Raw genomic sequence first — 17,323 nt, forward strand, 5'->3', positions numbered from 1 at the left:
TTTGGCCATTTTTGGCCGTTTTGGGTCATTTGGGGTCATTTGGGGCAATTTTGGGGCATTTAGGGTCGATTTGGGGGCAATTTCAGGGTATTTGGGGCAATCTGGTGTGGATTTTGGGTTGATTTTGGGATCTTTGGGGCCATTTTTGACCAATTTTGGGCCATTTTGGAGCTATTTCAGGGTACTTGGGACTAATTGGGGTTGATCTCGATAAATTTCAATATTTTTAGGCCAAAGTTTAAGGTTTTGGGGGCGGAATTTGAAATGTTTTGGGAAGATCTTGGAATATTTGGGGGAAATTTCAGGTATTTGGGGAAAAATTGAGGGTTTTGGGGAGAAAATTGATGTTTTTTGGCAAGTTTTGAGATTTTGGAGGGAAATTTTGAAGTTTTGGGCGAGAAATGTAAGGTTTTGGCTGAGAAATTGGAGATTTTTGCGGAGAACTCTGAGATTTTGGGGAGAATTAAAAAAAATGGAGAAATTGGAGAATTCTGAGGCAAAATTTGAGATTTTTTGTCAAAATTTGTTAGTTTTTGTTGAAATTTGACGTTTTTGGGCCGAAATCAGAGAAAATCCCCAAACCCTCAGGCCTACCCTCATTAATATCCATATTTAGGTAAGATAATTATCAAAAATCATTAAAATATTCACATTCATGACGTAATTAATTAATTAATCCATTAATTAGCGCTCTCCTTGGCCAACAACCCCACCATAACACCACCAAACCCTCCTTAATATTCACAAATCCCCTAATTAACATCAATCAACACCCACAGAGTCCATTAATGACCCGTTTTAGTCGAATCGATTAATTAACATTCATAATTACCTCATTAATATGCACAAACGCCGTCACCGCGGCCAAGCCCCGCCCCCTCCCAAAATGGCGGCGCCCCCTTGCCCTCGCGCCACGCCGCCGCGCATGCGCGGTGCCCGCCCTGAAGCCGCCAGCGCGGCGCCGCGCATGCGCAGAGCCTTGCCCTCACCTGCGCGCTGCCCTCACTTCCGCGCACTGCGCATGCGCGCCGCCTTTCCCGCCCTTCCCCCCCCCCCCCCTTCCCCCCCCACTCCCCTCAGGGTCCTGAGGCGACCCCCGGCTCCGCCATTAGCGCCCCGAGCTTAATTAACCGTAATTAATTAACAAGCGGCTAATTAACCCCGCCGGAAACACCCAGGGCAAGCCCCCGGAGGAGAAAAGAGGGCAAAAAGGGGGAAAAAAAAGGGGAAAAAAGGTTAAAAAAGGGGAAAATCGAGGGGAAAAAGGGGGTGGGGGCTGCCTGAGGGGGGCACAAAATGGCGGCGGGGGCGCGGCGGCGGCTGCGGGCGGCGAACTCTGAGGTAAAAAATCGCCAAAATCGGCTTTTTTCACAATTTTAAGCCTTTTTGGGTGAGAATCCAGGCTTTTGGATAGTTTGAGGGTGGTTTTGTGTGGGTCGCGTTGGGGTTTGTGAAGGATCGGGGGGGGGTTTTAGCACCCAGGGGTTGGGCTTGGGGGGTCCCCGCCCCCCCCCCCCACCCATGGGTGCCCCTCCCCCCCCCCACCCATGGGTGCCACCCGGATCCTGGGGTCCTTCCCCCCCCCCCCCCCCTCCGAGGGGGTAAAAGGGACCCGGGGGGGGGGGAGGGGGGGGAGAGGCGGAGATGCAGAAAGCGATCGGCTGCCTCAGGGCCTTCGGGTGGGTTTTGGGGGGAAAAAGGGGGATTTTGGGGCTTGGGGGGGGGGTTGGGGAAAAAGGGGAGGGTTTGGGGGTTGTAGGGGGTGGTTTGGGGGAAAAAAGGGGGCTTTGGGGGAAAATAGGGGGATTTTGGAGCTGTTTTGGGGGAAGACAGTGGGACTTTGGGGCTGTGTGAGGGTTTTGGGGGAGAATAGTGGGATTTTGGGGCTGTAGGGGCTGTCTTGGGGGAAGATAGAAGGGGTTAGGGGCTGTGTGAGGGGTTTTGGGGGAAAAAAGGATTTTGGGGCTGCAAAGGGGTTTTTGGGAAAAAGGGATTTTGGGGCTGCACAAGGGGTTTTGGGGGAGAATAGTGGGATTTTGGGGTTGTAGGGGCTGTTTTGGGGGAAGACAGTGGGATTTTGGGGCTATGGGGACGGATTTCAAGGGAAATAAGCGGTTTTGGGGGAAAATAGGGGGATTTTGGGGCTGTAGAGGAGTTTTTGGGGAAAAAGTGGGGATTTTGGGGGAAAACAGTGGGATTTTGGGGCCTTAGGGGCTATATAGGGTTGTTTTGGGGAGAAATGTGGGGTTTTTGGGGTGCTAAGGGGCTTTCTGGGGGAAGATATTGGGATTTTGGGGCCATATGGAGCTGTTTTAGGGACAAATACGGGGTTTTGGGGGCCATATGGGGCTGTTTGGGGGGGAAATACGGGGTTTTTGGGGGCCATATGGGGTGGTTTTGGGGGCAAATACGGCTTTTTTGGGGCCGTATGGGGTCGGGGGGGAGTTATGGGGTTTAGGGGGGTGTTATGGGATTTTGGGGACCTTATGGGGTCGGGGGGGGGTTATGGGGGTGATATGGGGTTTGGGGGGAGTTAGGGGGTTTTTGGGACCATATGGGGTTTGGGGGGGTTCTATGGGGTCGTGGGGGTTATAGGGGTTTGGGGGGGTCTATAGGGTCAGGGGGGGGTCTGTGGGGTCGTGGGGGGGTTATAGGGTTTATGGGGGGAGTCTATGGGGTCTTGGGGCTGTTATAGGGTCGGGGGGGGTCTATGGGGTCATGTAGGGAGTTATAGGGTCGGGGGGGGTCGAGGGGGTCGAGGGGGGGTCTGTGGGGTCTTGGGGGTGTTACAGGGTCTATGGGGTCATGGAGGGAGTTATAGGGTCTGGGGGGGGTCTATAGGGTCTTGGGGGTGTTATAGGGTCTATGGGGCTGGGGGGGGTCTGTGGGGTCATGGGGGGAGTCTATGGGGTCTATAGGGTCGGGGGGGGTCTATGGGGTCATGTAGGGAGTTATAGGGTCTGGGGGGGGTCTATAGGGTCGGGGGGGCTTTATAGGGTCCACCCCCATCCCTGGGGGGGGGCCGGGCTCTGTCCACGTCCCCTCGCCCTTTGCCCCCCCCCCTCCCCCCCTCCCCTTCCCCAGGGACCAAAGGCCACAGCGGGGCCTTGCGCAACCCCCGGGGGGGCTCTGACCTTTCTCCCTTTGCCCCAATTCCTCTCTTTTTCACCCCAAAACCTCCAGGCGGGGGCTGCACGGGGGGGCCCTGGCGGCGCTGCCCCCCCCGGCGCGCGCTTTCGTGGAGGAGGGGGCGAGGCTGTGCCGGCCCCGGGCCCTGCGGCTCTGCGACGGCTCCGAGGAGGAGGGCAGGGAGCTGCTCAGGGGGCTGCAGGACGACGGCACGCTGCTGCCCCTCCCCAAGTATGACAACTGGTGAGTTTTGGGGGGAAAAACGGGCAATTTGGGGCAGAGAGCCCGAAAAAATTTGGAGGAAGTCTGACCAAGTTTGGGCGAGATATGGTGAAGTTTGGGGGAAGATCCTATAAAATACTGGGGAAACCCTATAAAAGTTTTGGGGAAGATCGTATAAAAATTGGCAGAAAATCCCATAAAGGTTTGGGAGAAATCCTATAAAAATTGAGGGGAATATCCTGTAAAAATTGGGGGAAGATCCTATAAAAGTTTGGGGAAAATTCTATAAAGATTTGGGGAAGATCCTATAAAAATCAGGGGAAGATCCTATAAAGTTTGGGGGAAATCCTATAAAGGTTTGGGGAAAATTCTATAATTTTTAGGGAAAGATCCTATAAAAATTGGGGGAAATCCTATAAAATTTTGGGGGATGATCCTATAAAGGTTTGGGGGTCATCCTATAAAAATTGGGAGAAAATCCTATAAAAGTTTGGGGATGATCCTACAAAATTTGGGGAAAAATCCTATAAAGGTTTGGGGGTGATCCTACAAGATTTTGGGGAAGAAACTGGGAAGTTTGGGGGGGATCCTATAAGGGTTTGGGGGCAGGGAGCTGCTCAGGGGGCTGCAGGACGACGGCACGCTGCTGCCCCTCCCCAAGTATGACAACTGGTGAGTTTTGGGGGGAAAAACGGGCAATTTGGGGCAGAGAGCCCGAAAAAATTTGGAGGAGATATGGCGAAGTTTGGGCGAGATATGGTGAAATTTTGGGGAAAATCCTGTAAAGTTTGGGGGAAGATCCTATAAAATATTGGGGAAACCCTATAAAAGTTTTGGGGAAGATCCTATAAAAATTGGGAGAAAATCCTATAAAGTTTGGGGAAAATTCTGTAAAGTTTGGGGGAAGATCCTATAAAAATCAGGGGAAAATCCTATAAAGGTTTGGGGGTGATCCTATAAAAATTCGAGGTCAATCCTATAAAATTTGGGGGAGGATCCCATAAAAATTTGGGGGTGATCCTATAAAAATTGAGGGGAAATCCTATAAAAGTTTGGGGAAAATTCTATAAAGATTTGGGGAAGATCCTATAAAAATCAGGGGAAAATCCTATAAAGGTTTGGGGAAAATCCTATAAAAATTGGGAGAAAATCCCACAAAGGTTTGGCAGAAATCCTATAAAAGTTTGGGGAAGATCCTGTAAAGGTTTGGGGAAAATTCTATAATTTTTAGGGAAAGATCCTATAAAAATTGGGGGAAAATCCTATAAAAGTTTGGGCAAGATCCTATAAAATTTGGGGAAAATCCTATAAAATTTTGGGGGTGATCCTATAAAGTTTGGGGGATGATCCTATAAAGGTTTGGGGATGATCCTATAAAAATTGGGAGAAAATCCTATAAAGTTTGGGGAAAATTCTGTAAAGTTTGGGGGAAGATCCCATAAAATCAGGGGAAAATCCTATAACGGTTTGGGGAAGATCCTATAAAAATTGGGAGAAAATCCCACAAAGGTTTGGGAGAAATCCTATAAAAATTGGGGGGTGATCCTATAAAAGTTTGGAGGTGATCCTATAACAGGTTTGGGGAAGATCCTATAAAAGTTGGGAGAAAATCCTATAAAGTTTGGGGGAAAATCCTCCAAAAATTGGGGGGTGATCCTATAAAAATTGGAGGAAAATCCTATAAAAATTTAGTTTTTTTGGGTTCCCTTTAGGGTTTTGGGGTTTTCGGGTTCCCATTTGGGTTTTTGGGCCCTGCTTTGGGGTTTTGGGGTTGATTTGGGGTCTTTGGGTTCCCTTTAGGGTTTTGGGGTCTTTGGGTTTCCCTTTAGGGTTTTGGGTTTCCCTTTAGGGTTTTGGGTTTCCCTTTAGGGTTTTGGGTTTCCCTTTAGGGTTTTGGGTTTCCCTTTAGGGTTTTGGGTTTCCCTTTAGGGTTTTGGGTTTCCCTTTAGGGTTTTGGGGTTTTTGTGTTCCCTTTTGGGGTCTTTGGGCTCCCTTTAGGGTTTTGGGGCCCTGATTTGGGGTCTTTGGGTTTCCCTTTAGGGTTTTGGGTTTTTTTGGGTTCCCTTTAGGGTTTTGGATTTCCCTTTAGGGTTTTAGGGTTTTCGGGTTCCCATTTGGGTTTTTGGGCCCTGCTTTGGGGTTTTGGGGTTGATTTGGGGTCTTTGGGTTCCCTTTAGTGTTTTGGGGTCTTTGGGTTCCCTTTAGCGTTTTAGGTTTCCCTTTAGGGTTTTGGGTGTTTTGGGTTTCCCTTTAGGGTTTTGGGGTTTCCCTTTAGGGTTTCTGGGTTTCCCTTTAGGGTTTTGGGGTTTTTGGGTTTCCCTTTAGGGTTTTTGGGTTTCCCTTTAGTGTTTTGGGGTCTTTGGGTTTCCCTTTAGGGTTTGGGGGTTTTTGTGTTCCCATTGGGGGTCTTTGGGCCCTGCTTTGGGGTTTTGGGGTCGATTTGGGGTTTCTGGGTTCCCTTTAGGGTTTTGGGGTTTTGGGGTTTCCTTTTAGGGTTTTGGGTTTCCCTTTGGGGTTTTGGGGTTTTTGTGTTCCCATTTGTGTTTCGGGGCCCTGCTTTGGGGTTTTTGGGGTCTGATTTGGGGTTTTTGGGGTCTGATTTGGGGTTTTTGGGGTGTGTTCGCAGCTGGCTGGCCCGCACGGACCCGCGGGACGTGGCGCGGGTGGAGAGCCGCACGGTGCTGGTGACGGAGCGGGAGCGGGACGCCGTCCCCCCCCGACCCCAAAACGGGGCCCCGCAGCTGGGCAACTGGATGAGCCCCCCCCAGCTGGAGCAGGCCCTACAGCAGCGCTTCCCGGGCTGCATGGAAGGTCAGACCCCAAAACGGGGGGAAATCCCACAAAAACGGGCAAATCCTATAAGGGAGAGGGAAATCCTACAAAGGTAGGGGGAGAAATCCTACAGAAAAGGGGGAAGTCCTATAAAAAACAGGGAAATCCTATAAAAAACAGGGAAATCCTATAAAGGAAGAGGGAAAAATCCTATAAAAATTGGCAAAAAATCCTATAAAAAAGGGGAGGGAGAAAAATCCTATAAAAAAGAGGGAAAATCCTATAAAAAAGAGGGAAAATCCTATAAAAATTGGCAAAAAAATCCTATAAAAAAGGTGAGGGGGCAAAATCCTATAAAAGGATTCTTTCTCACCCTTTTTGGGGTCTTCAACTCAACCTTTTTTGGGGTCTTCTTTAACCTTTTTTGAGCTCTCCTTCTTTGGGGTCTTCTCTAACCTTCTTTGGGGTCTTCCTTACCCTTTTTGGGGTCTCCAACCCTTTTTGGGGTCTTCATGTCTCCTCTCTCAACGTTTTTTGGGGTCTTCTTCAACCTGTTTTGAGCTCTCCTTTTTGGGGTCTTCTCCAACCTTTTTTGGGGTCTTCGTCACCCTTTTTTTGGGGTCTCCAACCCATTTTTTGGGGTCTCCTTTTTCACCTTTTTTGGGGTCTTCTTCGACCTGTTTTGAGCTCTCCTTTTTGGGGTCTTCTCCAACCCTTTTTTGGGGTCTCCTTCTCCAACCTTTTTTGGGGTCTTCTTCAACCTGTTTTGAGCTCTCCTTTTTGGGGTCTTCTCCAACCTTTTTTGGGGTCTTCCTCTCCCTCTTTTTGGGGTCTCCAACCCCTTTTTGGGGTCTCCAACCCCTTTTTTGGGGTCCCGCAGGCCGCACCATGTACATCATCCCCTTCAGCATGGGCCCCCCCTCGTCGCCGCTGGCCAAGGCGGGCGTGCAGCTCACCGACTCGCCCTACGTCGTGGCCTCCATGCGCATCATGACCCGCGTGGGCCACCAGATCTTCCCCTCGCTGGCCGCCGGCGACTTCGTCCGCTGCCTCCACTCCGTCGGACGGCCCCTGCCGCTGCGAGGTGAGCCCAAAAACCCCAAAAACGCCCCAAAAACGCCCCCAAACGCCCAATAAACGCCCAAAAACGCACAAAAACGCCCAAGAAACGCTCAAAAACGCCCAAGAAACACCCAAAAACGCTCCCAAAACACCCAAAAATGCACAAAAACGCCCCCAAAACACCCATAAAAGTGCAAAAACGCTCAAAAATGCCCAAAAAACACCCAAGAAACGCCCAAAAACACGCAGAAACACCCAAGAAATGCCCCAAAACACGCAAAAACACCCAAGAAACGCCCCAAAATGCGCAAAAACGCCCAAGAAACACCCAAAAACGCCCCCAAAACACCCATAAACGCACAAAAACGCCCCCAAAACACCCATAAACGCACAAAAACGCCCACAAAACACCCATAAACGCGCAAAAATGTTCAAAAATGCCCAAAAAACGCTCAAAAACGCCCAAGAAACGCTCCAAAACACCCAAAAACGCCCAAGAAACACCCAAAAACGCCCAAGAAACACCCAAAAACGCCCCCAAAACACCCATAAACGCGCAAAAACGCCCCCAAAACACCCATTAACGCGCAAAAATGTTCAAAAATGCCCCAAAAACGCTCATAAACGCCCAAGAAACGCCCCAAAACGCACAAAAATGCCCAAGAAACACCCAAGAAACCCCCCAAAACGCCCAAGAAACGCCCAAAAACACCCAAGAAACGCCCCAAAACACACAAAAATGCCCAGGAAACACCCAAAAACGCCCCCAAAACACTCATAAACACTCAAAAATGCCCCAAAAGTACCCATAAACGTGCAAAAACACCCAAGAAATGCCCCCTAACACGCAAAAACACCCAAGAAACGCACAAAAACGCCCAAGAAATGCCCAAGAATCGCTCAAAAATGCCCAGAACGCCCAAGAAACGCCCAGAAACTCCCATAAGCACACAGGAACGCCCAAAATGCCTAAGAAACGCCCCAAAACGCCCAAGAAACGCCCCAAAATGTGCAAAAATGCACAAAGAATGCGCATAAATGCTCAAAAACACCCAAGAAACGTGCAAAAACGCGGAAAAATGCCCAAGAAACGCTCAAAAAGACGCAAAAGCGCTCAAGAAACACCCAAAAACGCCCCCCAAAACACCCAAAAAAGCGCAAAAACGCCCAAGAAATGCCTAAAAACGCACAAAACCACCCAAAACCGCCCTAGAAATGCTAAAAAAAAATGCCCAAAAGCATGGAAAAACCCCCAAGAAACGCCCTAAAGTGCCCAAAAATGCGCAAAAACGCCCAAGAAAAGCCCCAAAACACCCCCCCCCCCCCCCAAAAAAAAAGCCAAAAAAAACCAAAAAGCCCCCAAAACCCCTAAATTCACCCCAAAACCTCTTCTTTTTTTGCAGAGCCCCTTGTCAACGGGTGGCCCTGCGACCCGGAGCGCACCCTGGTGGCCCAAATACCCCCAAAACACCCCAAAACCCCCCAAAACCCTCAAAAATCTCACAAAAAAGCGCAAAAAAAAGCCAAAAAAAAGCAAAAACCACTAAAAACCCCTCTTTTCGCCCCAAAACTTGACTCCCTTTTTTTTTTTTTGGAGAACCTTTGGTCAACAGGTGTACCCATGAGGACTTTGGTGGCCACAAAACGGCCTAAAACACCCCAAAACTCCCAAAAAAACCCGCAAAAGCCACAAAAAAAAAAAAAAAAAAAAGCAAAAATCCCAAAAACGCCTGAATTCGCCCCAAAAATTGTTTTCTTTTTTTACGGAACCCTGGGTTAATGGGTGGCTCTGTGAGGACCTTGGTGGCCCCAAAACCCCCTAAAACACCCAAAAACCTCCCAAAACCCTCAAAAAACTCGCAAAAAAGCGCAAAAAAAAAGCCAAAAAAAAAGAAAAAGCCCCAAAAACCCCTAAATTCACCCCAAAACTGTTCTCTTTTTTGGCAGAGCCCCTGGTGAACGGGTGGCCCTGCGACCCGGAGCGCACGCTGGTGGCCCCGTACCCACCTAAAACACCCCAAAACCCCCCAAAACCCTCAAAAAACTCACAAAAAAGCGCAAAAAAAAGCCAAAAAAACCCAAAAAGCCCCAAAAACGCCTGAATTCACCCCAAAATCTCTTCTTTTTTTGGCAGAGCCCCTTGTCAACGGGTGGCCCTGCGACCCGGAGTGCACCCTGGTGGCCCCATACCCCCCTAAAACACCCCAAAACCCCGCAAAACTCACAAAAAACTCACAAAAAAGCGCAAAAAAAAGCCAAAAAACCCCAAAAAGCCCCAAAACCGCCTGAATTCACCCCAAAACTGTTCTCTTTTTTGGCAGAGCCCCTTGTCAACGGGTGGCCCTGCGACCCGGAGCGCACGCTGGTGGCCCCGTACCCCCCTAAAACACCCAAAAACACCCCAAAACACCCCAAAACCCTCAAAAAAATCATGAAAAAGCGCAAAAAAAAGCCAAAAAAACCCAGAAAGCCCCAAAAACGCCTGAATTAACCCCAAAACTGTTCTCTTTTTTTGGCAGAGCCCCTTGTCAACGGGTGGCCCTGTGACCCGGAGCGCACGCTGGTGGCCCAAATACCCCCCTAAAACACCCCAAAACCCTCAAAAAACTCGCAAAAAAGCGCAAAAAAAAAGCCAAAAAAAAAACAGAAAGCCCCAAAAACGCCTGAATTCACCCCAAAACTGTTCTCTTTTTTGGCAGAGCCCCTTGTCAACGGGTGGCCCTGCGACCCAGAGCGCACGCTGGTGGCCCCGTACCCACCTAAAACACCCGAAAACCCCCCAAAACCCTCAAAAAACTCTCAAAAAAGCGCAAAAAAAAGCCAAAAAAAAGCAAAAAACCCAAAACCACCTGAATTAACCCCAAAACTGTTCTCTTTTTTGGCAGAGCCCCTTGTCAACGGGTGGCCCTGCGACCCGGAGCGCACGCTGGTGGCCCACGTCCCCGCCGAGCGCCGCATCGCGTCCTTCGGCAGCGGCTACGGGGGCAACTCGCTGCTGGGCAAGAAGTGCTTCGCCCTGCGCATCGCCTCCCGCATGGCCCGCGACGAGGGCTGGCTGGCCGAGCACATGCTGGTGGGGGGCGTTTTTGGGGGAAAATCACGCGGTTTTGGGTTTTTTGAGGATCTAGGTTGATTTTGGGGCGGTTTTGGGGTGTTTTAGGGGTCTTTGTTGGGTTGCGTTGGGTTTTTGTTGTTTTTTTTTGGGTTTCCGTTGGGTTTTACGGTGGTTGGGAGTGGATTTCGGGTTTTGGAGAAGATCAGGTGAGTTTTTTTGGGGTGAAATCATGCGATTTGGGGTTTTTTTGAGGATCTGGGTTGATTTTGGGGTTGTTTTGGGGTCTTTGTTGGGTTGCGTTGGGTTTTGTTGGGTTTCCGTTGGGTTTCCGTTGGGTTTTATTGTCGTTGGGAGTGGATTTCGGGTTTTGGAGAAGATCGGGTGAGTTTAGGGTTTTTTTGGGGTGAAATCACGGGGTTTTGGGTTTTTTTGAGGATCTGGGTCGGTTTTGGGGTTGTTTTGGAGTCTTTGTTGGGTTTTGTTGTGTTCTCGTTGGTCATCATGGTGGGAAAAGGGTAAATTGTGGGTTTTGGAGAATATCAGGTAGGTGTAGGGTGGTTTTGGGGTGGATCTATGGTTTTGGGGGATTTTCTTCCAGTTTTTGGGGGTGATGCCGTTCTTGTTTGTGGTGTTTTTGACGTTTTTTGGGTCTCTGTTTGGTTTTGTTGGGTTCTCGTTGGTCATCGTGTTGGAAAAGGGTAAATTGTGGGTTTTGGAGGACATCAGTTAGGTTTAGGGTGGTTTTGGGGTGGATCTATGGTTTTGGTGTATTTTCTTCTGGGATTTGGGGTCTTTTTTGAGGATCTGGGGCAATTTCGGGGCGGTTTTGAGGTGTTTTGGGGTCTTCGTTGGGTTTCCGTTGGGTTTCTGTTGGGTTTCGTTGGGTTGCGTTGGGTTTCCGTTGGGTTTTACGGTGGTTGGGAGTGGATTTCGGGTTTTGGAGAAGATCAGGTGAGTTTTTTTGGGGTGAAATCATGCGATTTGGGTTTTTTTTGAGGATCTGGGTCGGTTCTGGGGTTGTTTTGGGGTCTTTGTTGGGTTTCGTTGGGTTTCCGTTGGGTTGCGTTGGGTTGCGTTGGGTTTTATTGTCGTTGGGAGTGGATTTCGGGTTTTGGAGAACATCAGGTAGGTTTAAGGGCTTTTTTGGGGTGAAATCATGGGATTTTGGTTTTTTTTGAGGATCTGGGTTGGTTTTGGGGCGGTTTTGGGGTGTTTTAGGGGTCTTCGTTGGGTTTTGTTGGGTTTCCGTTGGGTTTTATGGTGGTTGGGAGTGGACTTTGGGATTTGGAGAACATCAGGTAGGTTTAAGGGTTTCTTTGGGGTGAAATCATGGGATTTTGGGTTTTTTTTTGAGGATCCGGGTTGATTTCAGGGTGGTTTTGACGTTTTTGGGGCCATTTCTGGTGGATTTGGGATTCTGGGGGTGGCTTTGGGGCCATTTCTGGTGGATTTGGGGCCAGTTTTGGTGGATTTGGGTTTCTGGAAGTGGATTTGGGGCCGTTTTGGGCGAATTTGGGCTACTGGGGGTGGATTTGGGGCTGTTTCGGGTGGCTTTAGGTCCATTTTGGGTGGCTTTGGGCTTCTGGGGGTGGATTTGGGGCCATTTCTGGTGCCTTTGGGCTTCTGGGGTTGGCTTTGGGGCCATTTTGGGTGGCTTTGGGCTTCTGGGGGGTGGATTTGGGGCCATTTCTGCTGGCTTTGGGGCCGTTTTGGGTGCCTTTGGGGCCATTTTTTGCGGATTTGGCTTCTGGGGTTGCCTTTGGGGCCATTTCTGGTGCCTTTAGGCTTCTGGGGTTGGCTTTGGGGCCATTTTGGGTGTCTTTGGGCTTCTGGGGGGTGGATTTGGGGCCATTTCTGGTGGCTTTGGGGCTCTGGGGGTGGATTTGGGGCTGTTTCGGGTGGCTTTGGGGCCATTTTGGGTGTCCTTGGGCTTCTGGGGGGTGGATTTGGGGCCATTTCTTCTCGCTTTGGGGCCATTTTTGGTGCCTTTGGTGCCGTTTTTTGCGGGTTTGGCTCCTGGGGTTGCCTTTGGGGCCATTTCAGGCGCCTTTGGGGTTCTTCGGGGTGCCCCCCGCGGTCTTGTCCACCCTCCCCACCCCCCCCGACCCCACAGATTTTGGGGGTGACGTCCCCCAGCGGCCGGAAGCGTTATATGGCCGCCGCCTTCCCCAGCGCCTGCGGCAAGACCAACCTGGCCATGATGACCCCGGCCCTGCCCGGCTGGCGCGTCCACTGCGTGGGCGACGACATCGCCTGGATGAAGTTCGACGCCCAAGGTGGGGGCTGCTTCTGCACTGGGCTGGCTTTTGGGGTCCTTTGGGTGGGTTTTGTTTCAAAAATATTCAAAAATTGGGGTCGTCGGACCTCAAAAACCCCAAAAGTTCCATTTTTGATGTCCTAAAGTTGGTGGATCTCCGTATTTTCGTTCTTCTTGGACGTCCTCTTCATGAAGACCATGAGTGGTTGCGTCTTCTTGGTCGTCCTCTTCTTGATGACCATGGGTTTTGGGGTCTTTTGGGTGTTTTTTTTCATCAAGACCACAAAAATTTGGGTTTTCGGACCTCAAAAACCCCAAAAGTTCCATTTTTGATGTCCTAAAGTTGGTGGATCTCCGTATTTTCGTTCTTCTTGGACGTCCTCTTCATGAAGACCATGAGTGGTTGGGTCTTCTTGGTCGTCCTCTTCTTGATGACCATGGGTTTTGGGGTCTTTTGGGTGTGTTTTTTTTTTTTTTCAAAAATATTCAAAAATTGGGGTCGTCGGAACTCAAAAAACCCCAAAAGTTCCATTTTTGAGGTCCTAAAGTTGGTGGATCTCCGTATTTTGGTTCTTCTTGGTCGTCCTCTTCATAAAAACCATGTTTTTTTGGGTCTTCTTGGACGTCCTCTTCATGAAGACCATAGGTTTTGGGGTCTTTTGGGTGGTTTTCTTAATGAAAAACCTAGATATTTGGGTTTTTGGACCTCAAAAACCCAAAAGTTCCATCTTTGATGTCTTGACGTTGGTGGATCTCCATATTTTGGTTCTTCTTGGATGTCCTCTTCATGATGACCATGGATGGTTGGGTTTTGGGGTCTTCTTGGTTGTCCTCTTCATGATGACCATGAATTTTTGGCTTTTTGGGTCATCTCCTTCACGAATATCATGGTTTTTTGGGTCTTCTTGGTCGTCCTCTTCACGACAACCATGAATTTTTGGGTTTTTGGGTCATCTTCTTCACGAAGACCATGTTTTTTTGGGTCTTCTTGGTCATCCTCTTCACGACAACCATGGATTTTTGTTTTTTTGGGTCATCTCCTTCATAATGACCATGTTTTTTTGGGTCTTCTTGGTCATCCTCTTCATGAATATCTTGTTTTTTGGGTTTTCTTGGCCATCCTCTTCACAACAACCATGAATTTTTGGCTTTTTGGGTCATCTCCTTCCCAAATATCATGTTTTTTTTGGGTATTCTTGGTCGTCCTCTTCATGAAGACCACGGAGTTTTGGGTTTTTGTGTCTTCTTGGTCATCTTCTACATGAAGACCATGGGTTTTTGGGTTTTTGGGTTTTTGGGTCATCTCCTTCACAAATACCACGTTTTTTTGGGTTTTCTTGGTCGTCCTCTTCATGAAGACCACGGAGTTTTGGGTTTTTGGGTCTTCTTGGTCATCTTCTACATGAAGACCATGGGTTTGGGGTTTTTTTGGTCATCCTCTTCATGAATATCTTGTTTTTTGGGTTTTCTTGGCCATCCTCTTCACGACAACCATGATTTTTTGGGTTTTTGGGTCATCTCCTTCATAATGACCATGGTTTTTTGGTTCTTCTTGGTCATCCTCTTCATGAAGACCATGGATTTTTGTTTTTTTGGGTCATCTCCTTCACAAATATCATGGTTTTTTTGGGTCTTCTTGGCCATCCTCTTCACAACAACCATGAATTTTTGGGTTTTTGGCTCATCTCCTTCATAATGACCATGTTTTTTTGGGTCTTCTTCGCTGTCCTCTTCACGACAACCATGAATTTTTGGGTTTTTGGCTCATCTCCTTCCCGAATACCGCATTTTTTTGCTTCTTCTTGGCCGTCCTCTTCCCAAACACCCCATTTTTCACTTCTCTCCTTATTTTTTTTTTATTTTTTTTGTTTTTTTCCTCATTTTTCTCCTACCATGTCCCCCCCCAACCCCCCGCAGGTCGCCTGCGGGCCATCAACCCCGAACGCGGCTTCTTCGGGGTGGCCCCGGGGACGTCGGCCAAGACCAACCCCAACGCCATGGCCACCATCGCGCGCAACACCATCTTCACCAACGTCGGCCACACCAGCGACGGCGGCGTCTACTGGGAGGGCCTCGACCAATCCCCGCCCTCGGGCGTCACCCTCACCTCCTGGTTGGGCCAACCGTGGTCGCCGGGTAAGCCCCGCCCACTTATTTTGCATCGTTTCTCCTTTTCGGTCCCGTTTACGGCGTTTTTTGCCCCAAAATTTAGGCGACCCCCAACCCTGCGCCCACCCCAACTCGCGGTTCTGCGCGCCGGCCCACCAGTGTCCAATCATGGACCCGGCCTGGGAGGACCCCGAGGGCGTCCCCATCGACGCCATCATCTTCGGGGGGCGGAGACCGGAAGGTAAGCCCCGCCCCCTCGGGCTCACCCCATTGGTTGAGCGGTGATGACGTCATCGTTGCGTCATCGCCGCCCCCCAGGGGTGCCGCTGGTCTTCGAGGCCTTCAACTGGCGCCACGGGGTCTTCGTGGGGAGCGCCATGAGGAGCGAGGCCACCGCCGCCGCGGAGCACAAGGGTAGGTCCTCCGAGCCTTCTGATTGGTCCTCCCCGGCTCCTCCAGGCTCCTCATTGGTCCCCCGAGCTCTTCCCGGCCCCTCATTGGCCCCCCGAGCTCCTCCCGTTGCGTTGGCGGCGCCAACGGCGTCGACGCCGGAACGGGGCTGCGCCGCCCCCCATGGGTGGCCACCTGCCCCAGAGCTCCAGGTTTTCGCCCAAAATGCCCCAAAACCACCCAAAATCATAAAACGCCCTCCCTAGACTCCATAATGACGTTTGATGACGTCATCGCCCTCTCGGCCAATCCCGTAGCTCCATCTTTTAACCCTATAACGATGTTCTAGCACCCTACATGGGTGTCCACCAACCCTACGACGCCGTCTTTTGACTTAAAAACCCCAAAACCACCCAAAATTGTACAATGATGTCCCTAGACTCCATAATGACGTTTGATGACGTCATCACCCTCTCAACCAATCCCGTAATGACCTCTTTTTACCCCAAAATGATGTTCTACCACCTAATAACGATATCCACCAACCCTACGACGCCACCTTTCGACTTAAAGACCCCAAAACCACCCAAAATGATAAAACACCCCCCGAGACCCCATAACGACGTCTGATGACGTCATCACCCTCTCGACCAATCCCATAATGACCTCTTTTTACCCCAAAACGATGTTCTACCACCTAATAATGATATCCACCAACCCTACGACGCCGTCTTTCGACTTAAAGACCCCAAAATGCCCCAAAATGATAAAACAGCCCCCCGAGACCCCATAATGACGTTTGATGACATCATCACCCTCTTGACCAATCCCGTAGCTCCATCTTTTAACCCTTTAATGACCTTCTACCACCCTACATGGGTGTCCACCAATTTTTTTACTCCACCTTTCGACTTAAAGACCCCAAAACCACCCAAAATGATAAAACACCCCCCCGAGACCCCATAACGACGTCTGATGACGTCATCACCAAGCCGGCCAATCCCGTAGCTTCATTTTTTAACCCTTTATTGGCTGTCTACCACCTAATAACGATATCCACCAACCCTACGACGCCGTCTTTCGACTTAAAGACCCCAAAACGACCCAAAATGATAAAACACCCCCCCGAGACCCCATAATTACGTTTGATGACGTCACCACCCTCTCGCCCAATCCCCTGTCCCCCCCCCCCCTCTTTTTTTAACCAATCGCAGGCGGCCGCATCCTCCACGACCCCTTCGCCATGCGCCCCTTCTTCGGCTACAACGCCGGCCACTACCTGGCCCACTGGTTGGCCATGGGCGAGCGGGCGGGGGCCCGCCTGCCCCGCCTCTTCCACGTCAATTGGTTCCTGCGGGACCCCGCCCACCCGCGTCACTTCCTGTGGCCGGGTTTCGGCCACAACGCCCGCGTTTTGGCCTGGATTTTCGGCCGGGTGGAAGGAGAAGACAGCGCCCAAGCCACCCCCGTGGGGTGGGTGCCCCGCGAGGGGGCCCTGGACCTGCGGGGGCTCCCCGGGGTGGCCCACGGGGACCTCTTCCAGGTGCGCAAGGAATTCTGGGAGAAGGAGGCCCGCGAGCTGCGCGCCTACTACGAGGAGAATTTCGGCGAGGATCTGCCCCGCGAGGTCATGGCCGAGCTGGAGGCGCTGGAGGGGAGGCTGAAGAAGATGTAGGAGGCGGTTGGCTACCGGATTCGGGGGGTTGGCTACCAAAAAACGGCGGTCGAAGGGGTTGGCGGCCATCTTGGAGGCATAAAATGGCGGTCGGAGGCTTGGTTGACCTTCGTCAAGTGGTGGTTGTGGTCTTTGTTGGGCAACAAAGATGGTGGCCACCGTGAAATGGTGGTCACGGGGTGGTGGCTACCGTTTTTGGGGGGTTGGCTACCAGAAAAATGGCTGCCGGGGTGTTCGGCGGCCATTTTGGGTGGTAGAAAGTCATAAAATGGTGGGCGGGCTCTTCGTTGACCATCTCAAGATGGTTGAGGTCAACGTGGTTGGCTGAACGGCGCAAGATGGTGGCCCTGGGGGTGGTGGCTACCATCTTTAGGGCGTTGGCTACCAAAAAAATGGCCGCCGGGGTGGTTGGCGGCCATCTTGGGTGGTAGGAGGTCATAAAATGGTGGGCGGGCTCTTGGTTGGGCAACGCAAGATGGTGGCCATCAAGTTGGGTGGGTGGCCATCTTGAAATGGTGGCTCTGGGGGTTGTGGCTACCATCTTTGGGGGGTTGGCTACCAGGAAAATGGCCGCCGGGGTGTTCAGCGGCCATTTTGGGTAGTAGAAAGTCATAAAATGGTGGGCGGGCTCTTGGTTGACCTTCATCAAGTG

The 17,323-nt window shown here is 50.7% G+C and overlaps 1 protein-coding gene across 2 annotated transcripts; it reads left to right on the forward strand.

Moving 5' to 3' along the window:
- The first annotated feature begins 1,551 nt into the window (after positions 1 to 1,551).
- On the forward strand, positions 1,552 to 16,783 carry PCK2 (phosphoenolpyruvate carboxykinase 2, mitochondrial). 2 transcript variants are annotated; one of them, XM_082780359.1, is made up of 10 exons: positions 1,552 to 1,679; positions 3,184 to 3,372; positions 5,978 to 6,162; positions 7,004 to 7,207; positions 10,071 to 10,258; positions 12,354 to 12,516; positions 14,415 to 14,633; positions 14,710 to 14,847; positions 14,925 to 15,020; positions 16,211 to 16,783. In XM_082780359.1, exons 1-10 carry the CDS (start codon positions 1,645 to 1,647, stop codon positions 16,669 to 16,671), a joined length of 1,878 nt encoding a protein of 625 aa, XP_082636485.1. In that variant the 5' UTR covers positions 1,552 to 1,644; the 3' UTR covers positions 16,672 to 16,783. The 2 variants fall into 2 exon arrangements, with proteins under 2 accessions (XP_082636485.1, XP_082636486.1); XM_082780360.1 differs by lacking the exons at positions 1,552 to 1,679; positions 3,184 to 3,372 and adding an exon at positions 3,961 to 4,023.
- The last annotated feature ends 540 nt before the right edge of the window (positions 16,784 to 17,323 follow it).

This window comes from Aythya marila, assembly GCF_965140915.1.
Source record: "Aythya marila genome assembly, chromosome: 28".
NCBI classification, from domain to species: domain Eukaryota; kingdom Metazoa; phylum Chordata; class Aves; order Anseriformes; family Anatidae; genus Aythya; species Aythya marila.